General features: G+C 45.7%; 1 protein-coding gene and 1 long non-coding RNA gene across 2 annotated transcripts in view; both read right to left on the reverse strand.

Annotated features, from left to right (window-relative positions):
- The window catches only part of LOC145721848 (uncharacterized), an 84,854-nt gene that overhangs the window by 2,393 nt on the left and 74,547 nt on the right, over window positions 1-7,914 (reverse strand). The gene's annotated exons all lie outside the window — the stretch shown is intronic.
- On the reverse strand, window positions 1,231-3,399 carry PHLDA1 (pleckstrin homology like domain family A member 1). Its single transcript, XM_006737768.3, has 2 exons — window positions 2,213-3,399; window positions 1,231-1,764 (listed from the first exon to the last, which is right to left on the reverse strand). Exon 1 carries the CDS (start codon window positions 3,382-3,384, stop codon window positions 2,239-2,241), a length of 1,146 nt encoding a protein of 381 aa, XP_006737831.2. The 5' UTR covers window positions 3,385-3,399; the 3' UTR covers window positions 1,231-1,764; window positions 2,213-2,238.

Below are 7,914 nucleotides of genomic sequence, written 5' to 3' on the forward strand. Positions count from 1 at the left end.
CTTTGCAGCATATTTTCATAGCTGTGTCTTAGCCACTGGAAGTGGGAGTCCCTTAAGTTTTTCTTGCCATTTGCCTGAGTTTTCGTTTTTCCCCACAACTTTACGGATTAGGGTTGTGATCTCAAAATTTCGTCATTTAAATATTGCACTAAGAAGTAATTAGATCTAAATTCCTTTCTAGGTGGAAGGAGAATAAAGACATCTCTAGCATGAAATTCTATTTTTGTTTCTGTACTACCTAACTTAGCAATAGCCTAATCCTGACCATTCCCATTTGGATGCTGGAAAAATACTATCAAGACTTTGTGGGAAAGAGAATGGAAAACAGAGATCGTCAGTAAAGCCATGCAGATAGGAAGTGATTTTCAGCCCCAAGAGGATTTGTTATCAACTATGGCTCTTTTTAAGCTTAAGTAGCATCTGCCTTGTGGATTTTGACCATCCTTTTGATTTGACACAGAAGACGGTTTGTTCCACCTTTAAAAAGCACATGCTCCCCCCTCCACCCCGCCCCTCAGACTCCTGAACAAGTAGATGCTAAAACAAGACTGGGTTGTTTTCTCACTGAAAATCCAGTGTTTATCCAGTCCTTCCCTTTTCAATTTCTGAGTTTAGTTAACCTAACTGGAAAACATAGAACCCTCAAATTTCTCACAGAGCAATAAAAAGCAAAACAGTTGGTTTCTGTCATCAACATTATTTTCAGTACAAATACAAAAAAGCTATGACTCCTAGTCCTTCAAAATATTTACAAACTGTATTTTAAACTATGAGATTCTAGAGTATATTTCTAGAATACAGTAAAAGGGTCAGAAAATGTGGTTCAAGTAGAGTGTGCAAAGCTGGAGAAGGGTAATCTCTAGTGTGGATAAGAGCACAAATGTTCTCTCAAACAAACTGAATGGTTCTCTTTTCCCCCCACTGTGTTTTTTGAAACGCCTAGTGCATTCATACTCAGAAATCATAGAAATCTCCTTATTAGTCCCTTCAAACAGATGTTATAAGCAAGGCTCTTCCTGCATTACACCAGCCCTACCATATATTCATGGTATGTTCATCCTGCCATCAGTTGGGTTATGTAGTAAATATTTGGAATTAGACATCATTACTACGAATTTCCTTTTAGAAAAGCAATTAGATTTTCATAGTTATACAACTCTGAACATTTAAGCTTTTTAAACTTCTACAGAAAATATATGTCTAAGAAAAAAAAATCTCAAAAAAAAGAAGTAGTATCACAGAGTTTAATTTCAACCACCTGGCATAACAATGAAAGTGTCAGACCTTCTGAAAATGCCCTAGGAATAATGAATGAATTCTTAATGTTTTCCCCTCCACCGCCCTTCTACTTTTTTTTTTTTCTTTTCCAAGATTAGAATTTACTAGGGAATAGGTTTTTGAAAATAAAGTTTCTTTTTTGGAAAATGGCCTACATTCAGAAATGTCTTAAAACAAGCATTTTTAAAAAAACTAATAAATAATCATAAATCAAAATACATTAAAATAAAATTACAGTACATCATTGCTCCTAGAAGGTCCACCATACTGGAAGATCCTTTCAAAGGTTCATAAATAAAGCCTTCTGGACTGAAACCGTTTCCCGCATTGTGATGAAGAGTATGCAGAAAACTAAGAGGAATCTCAAGTTATCAATAGGGTGATGTCCAAACTACTTGATCTGGTGCGGGGCGGGGAGACTTTTGCTTTCGATTCAAGTGAAGACAACAGAAAGGTGTTCGTCCCACTTCCTCAAGTCCTCAAAACCTGGAAAGAAATGACAGGCAATTAAGTCATTGGCTCAGAATCCTCCAAAACCCAGCTCTCTTCAGGCCAGTCCGGCGGACAAAGCGCGCTCAGAAAGACACCGGGGTCCCTCCCTCGAGTGTCCACACTCGAGCGGCGCTGGTGACACGAACAGAGCCAGCGGCGTCGCTGGGCGGCGCACCACCGGACCCGCGCGGGCCAGGGTGGGCGGGAGGCGGTCCGAGAGGCTGCCCAGCCTAACCCGAGCTCCTTCATCCTCCCCTCTCTGCCCGGCCTCTCCTACCTCCGGCTTGCTTCCCTTCTTTCTACATCTCCAGAAACTTGGAGTAACTTCTCATTTTCCCCTCCAAGCACCACACCCGTGAATTAGGCTTCCTACTCCTCCCAACAGCCCGCGAGACCTCCTCCTCGGAAAGGCCCTTGGTAGCCCTAGTTGCCGGGACCTTACCTTGTCTGGCCCGGGTGCTGCCCCCTTCAGGCCGAGTTGGAGGTGCTGCGGAGAAGCCTGTGGCCGTGCGGCTGCGAGAGCGGCTGTTGGTGCGAGTGCGGTAGTTGGTGTGGGTGTGGGTGCGGGTGCGGGTGCGGGTGCGGATACGGGTGGAGCTGCTGAGGCTGGGGCTGGGGCTTGGCATGGGGCTGCGGCTGAGACTGTGACTGGGGCTGGGGCTGAGGCTGAGCCTGAGGTTGGGGCTGAGGTTGGGGTTGAAGCTGCGGCTGCGGGGGCTGCTGCTGGACCAGGTGCTGCTGCTTCTGCCGTGTGGACTTGACCGCCAGGATAGCCTGACGATTCTTGTACTGCACCATCTGCAGCGTGATCTCGGCGTTCCAGCCCTGGTCCTGCGGGCACCGAAAGTCGATCTCCTTGCCCTCGGCCATCACCACAGTGAAGTACATGTACTTGCCCTTGCGCTCCACGCAGTCCACGGTCTTCATGTTGGAAAAGTGTAATTCCTTGAGCTTGACCGGCGGCTCGAGGCTGGCCACGGCGGGCCCTCCCGGTTGGGACGGTTCGGCCGGCCCCTGCCCAGGCTGTTGCTGCTGCTGGTGTTGCAGCTGCTTGGGCGGGATAAGCAGCAACCCCTCCTCAGTGAGGATGCAGCACTTTTTCTTCCAGAGCTGCAGCAACCCGTCGCTGCGCTTCTCCAACACACCCTCCTTCAGCGCTTTGCAGCCACTGCTCTCCAACATCCTCCCGGCATAGGGAGGGGCGCCGCTCGGCTCGGCCTCTCCACTTCCAGCCGCCCGGGCCGGGGGCAGCAGCAGCAGCCGCGCGCCGTCCTCGCCCCAGCGGCTCCCGCGGCCGCCCGCCCGGAGCGCGCAGAGGAGGCTAACACGCAGGAAGCAGAGCGGCGGCGGTGGAGGCGGCGGCTCGGGGTCCGGGCAAGCGGGCAGCCGCGTCCTGATGCGCCACAAGGTCCCGGAGCTGCGAGCCTCCGGGCCTCTGCCGTCCTCTTGCGAGCGCTCACTGAAGGCCACTGGCCGGGCCCCCTCGCGGCGCTTTTGAATGGGCCATCCCCCCCACCCCCGAGTGACACCCAGCGGAAAAGGCGGCTCCTGGCGCCCGCACCGCGGGGGAAAGCCCAGCTCGGAAAGGCGCTCTGCCGCCGGCGCACGCCTCATTAACTTGGGGCCTTTCCAAAGCCCGCCGCGTCCACGCCCCCCGCATCCCTCGCTCCGCCTCTCGCCGCCCACTCGCTTCCGTGCTCCTTCCCCGCGCGGGCTGCAAGGGACCTGAGCTCCGGAAACTCCTCTCCTCCGCCTGGGGCGACAGCCGAGAGCGCCCCAGCTGCCCGGCGACAAATGCCGACGCTCAGAGGGCGCCGGGAGGCCATCCCCGGCCGGCAGGCTCTCTACCAGTCTCATTGAGGACGGGGGCTGCGAGGGTGGGTACGGCTACCAGGCAGTGCCTGGAATGCCAAACTGTCTCGCTGTCCTCGGGAAGCAGCCCCGGGGATTCGCGATGTGCTCCGAGACCCTATGTAAACATCTGAGGGCACAAAGGCCGAGAGGACACAGTGTCTACACTCATGTATGCTTCCAGTCATTAGCTCTTCTTGGAGCAGAGAGGGCGATTGTTAAATCAAGGCAAGAGCGCTACCGTCTGTCCCGTTTGGAAGCGCCAGTAGAGAAGGGTGACCCACTTCAGAGGACGTCTCACGTTCCCTTTCTCGACCCCGGAGCTCTGGCACTAGCCTATTTTCACCCGGGACACAAGCTCTCTAGATTCCTTCTTGACCCATCCGCACAGCCTACAACATCTCACAACAGTAACTCAACTGCAGTTACAGATCCCGGGAATGTCCGGCGAGAGACCTCACACTTTAAGGCACAGCTTAGCCCTCCAAACAGCCGAATGGCCTCCGCGGGTCTCTCTTTAGAAACGCCTAACGGGCCAGATCGGTTTTGTAATCTCATTCATCTGTGACCTGGGGAAGGTAATGCTGTACTCGCCCCTAGCTCCCTCCTACTACGCTCGCATCTTAAAAAATTCTGTAGATATTCTGGGAAACAAGGCAGAATCAAGAGCACAAACCGAAACCAAACCTGTTGGTGGGGAAATTCATCCATTAGAGAGCCCTGTGTACCGACCCCGAGAATACGAAGAAACACACGAAGAAGAAATAAACCAGAGTTGGCCGAAGGAAGAGGAAAGACTGCTGCTTGTGCCCAAGAAAGGACTTCGCTCATCTGCTAGTTTACTTTGGCTGAAACAAAGAATTCAACAAGCAAAGAAATGAGCGAGGAGCTTGGGGAGCAAGAGTCAAATCCTTTGTGTCATGCTGAAAAATTCGAACTGAACTCCAAGGTAATTGAAAACACAGAACTTTTAAACACAGGAGGGTCCTGAATCTTATAAGAAACAATGTCTTAGCAAATGGGACAATTTCAGCACAGTCCTGAATCTGACTGAACTGCACTTGGTAGGCTCTGAGAGCCTTCAAATTGTTAATGAATTAGCAGTTTTTTATGGAGAAAGGCAATTATTAAAATCACATAAAAATTTCTAGTAAGATTGTTTTAAAAAATGAACAATTCTATATACCAGTGACAAACCCTGCACCTAACATCTCAGTTCTTTCGCTGTCTTCGTGGGACAAGTGAGCATTCCAGAGAATTTCTACATGACCAGCTGTTCATCTTTTAACAGAATGCCATTCTTCAGCTTACGTGGAAAGGACAGTGTGCAACTCACTCTGAGGGCACGTGTAGTTGAGAAAGACATTTCATGCGGAAAAATGATACAATACAAACTTGACTGGGTAAAAAACTAAGATGTAATCTTGAAGTGCAAGCCATTTTCTTAAGAGAAAATATGTTCAGTGTTATCTAACCTGCAGTTAATCAAGATGCAGCAGATGCATTCTAAATTAATTCAAAATGTTTTCAGAAACCACAATTTTCAAATTTCAAAAACCAGCACTTATTTTACAACTAGATACTTTCCCACCCGATTTCCACCTGGATATTTCACAATGATTTAATGACTTTGTGAGCAGCTCAGAAGTCAGTCTACAATGTGCCTTCCCTGACCACAGTGCATCCATTATTGGAGATCTCAGGTGTGTAGGAATCTTGTAGTTCAGTGACAACTTTGCTCTTTCAACAGTCACATCCAATTCACAAAAATGGCCATGTTAGCCATGTTTTAAAAAGACAATGAAAAAAAATCACAAAAAAATAACTGTTCTGCCCAAAATACCACACACCTTTAGCTGTAGATATAATGAAACCCTACAAAATGTCACAAGTTACTAAAGTTTCAAAAACAAACTAATGAAATCACTGCTTTGGTAAACCAGTTTGAAAAGGCGGATTCGAATTGCATATTACAGCTGTCTGCATCACATTGTGTATCAGCAGCATCTCACAGTTGATTAGCTTCCCCTCTTGGAAACAGGTCTTCACTTGGCTTCAAGGACATAGCTCTTAATTTTCCTTCTACCTCCCCAATCACTCTCAGTATCCTCTACAGGTTCCTCCTCTTCCCCCCATCTTTTAGTATTAGAATGCCCCAGAGAGCTGTCCTCAGTTCTCCTCTTGTTGGTCTCATCCAGTCTCATTTTTAGGAAAATGCCAGACTCCCCAATTTACATCCAACTTCTTGTTGACAAAGAATAAAACAAAGGCTACCACATTTAAGAAATAATGTTAACATGCCAGGCAAGAGAACACATACTGGTGAAGATATTCATGGAGTAATTCACTAGAGGGAAGAGTCTAAGGGGATTTTAGGCTGTGGAACATAGGGTTCCTAGAGCTTTTGCTAATAAAAAATTGAAAAATAGCATTCTGGATAGGATGGAGTCCCTGGATGGAACTGGTTCAATAAGGATCTGGAGTTAAAAGCCATGTTTTTTATGTTTTGGTTTTTTAAATAGTTTTTTAGTTTTAACAGCCTTCAGTTTTGTTATGTTCAGGCCAGGGTTACTGAAGGTTGAACATTTTTTTACTCTTCTCTACAGTACTATTTGGATATCTAATAAAGAACTCAAATATTATGTGCTCCCAAACATCTCTTCACCCTGATCTACTTTACCTGCAACCCCTTCTCAGTTGATGGCAATTTCACCTGTATAGTTACTCAGGCCAAGAACCTTGGAGCAGTATTGCTCTTAAAACAAGAGGCCCTTATCCAGAGCCTTGAGCTTTAGGTTAAAATGACATACCTATTTAGAGTTCATACTCATTCCAGACCAACTCTAGGTACTCAGGATTCCAAATACCCTGCCTAAATGTGTTCAACTGTTCAAGGAATGCATTACATCAGTGTGTGCACTAGTGTATAAGGGGGGGGGGGGTGGACAGATTTTGAACATGCAAGCTACGATATCCATATAGATGGGCAGGAGGTCCCCCTTGCCATACAATTCAGAGACAGGGATAGGAAGAGAAGGACAGGCTGAGGATCAGCTCTCCTCCTAAGTAATGATCTGGCACTGGACTTTAAATCTGGCTTTTCAGGTGCCTATGAAGATGTCATTTGTCAAGACAGATGCACCGAATGTATTTCCATTTAACAAAGCTTTAAAATATTTAACCATTTGTGTCTCCATTGTGCTCTTGCCCCAGGACTGCAAATACTTAGCATACCTGCCCTGTAGTATATCCTTTACTCCTTTCTCTTGATATCCAATCCACAAACTGAGCCAGGAAATTCCATCAATTAAGTCTTCAAACTATATATTCTCTCTCCAATTCTTTCATTACCATCCTGATCCAAATCACATGAATTACTGCAATGGACTCCTTCCTAACTTGCCTAATTCTACCCTTGTCTTACAATCTAATTTCAATACAGCAGTCAGGGTCATCCCACTGTCTCCAAGTCTGCTCAAAAGTCATCTCAATGAGGCCTATCCTAATCACTCTAAAATTGCAACCACCCCATTCCCTTTAATTTTCCCCATAGTATTATCTCCTAGCAGCTACTGAATAATTTATTATGCCTGTAATTTCAGTTCATCTTCAAGAGGGAGGGCAAGGACCATTATTTTGATGTGTCCCAATCACTTTGTACAATTCTTGGCACATAGGAGTAACTCAATATATGTAGAAACTTAAACTGAATCAGAAGCCTGTTATCTGTCATAAAAAGAAAATCAATGTGTTCAAAGGCTTTTGATAGATTTTTCACAACACATCCTTTCAAAAACTTTCAAAATGTAAGGGACTTTATGAAAGAACTCCCCAAACTTGCCATACCAACATGTATTTGGTATAATCTTTTAGGAATACTACACATGCTAGGCCTCTCTCTAGATCTTAAATGCTATATCCTATAGATGCTATCTAAAATAAGTCCTATGAACTTTTCTGAGCAACATGCAATCTAATATTATGAGAGGTATTTATACAAACTATCATCCTATTGGTTTTTAGTTAAGAGTAATCAAAAAAATGGAGAAACAATAATGGAACAGTTGATAGCAGTTTCTCCTACTTGGCAAATAGCCAAATACTTGTTTAAAAAGTCCACTAATCAATACTGGCCTAAAAACATTTTACTTAAAAGAGTTGGTAGTTTATTAAGAACTGTTTACTTTCATTTATAACTTGATTATAAGATTTAAAAATCTATGAACTCCCTAATCTGCAATACACAGAAGACTCTCACAGCAATGTATTATTAAAACACTGGGATACAACAAG

Source organism: Leptonychotes weddellii, chromosome 5 (genome assembly GCF_054177405.1).
Source record: "Leptonychotes weddellii isolate Sample4059 chromosome 5, ASM5417740v2, whole genome shotgun sequence".
Classification (NCBI taxonomy): Eukaryota; Metazoa; Chordata; class Mammalia; order Carnivora; family Phocidae; genus Leptonychotes; species Leptonychotes weddellii.

Bases quoted from the DNA above. Each gene is read 5' to 3' on its own strand.
- PHLDA1 (XM_006737768.3), bottom strand. From the start codon at position 3,384: ATGAGGCGTGCGCCGGCGGCAGAGCGCCTTTCCGAGCTGGGCTTTCCC.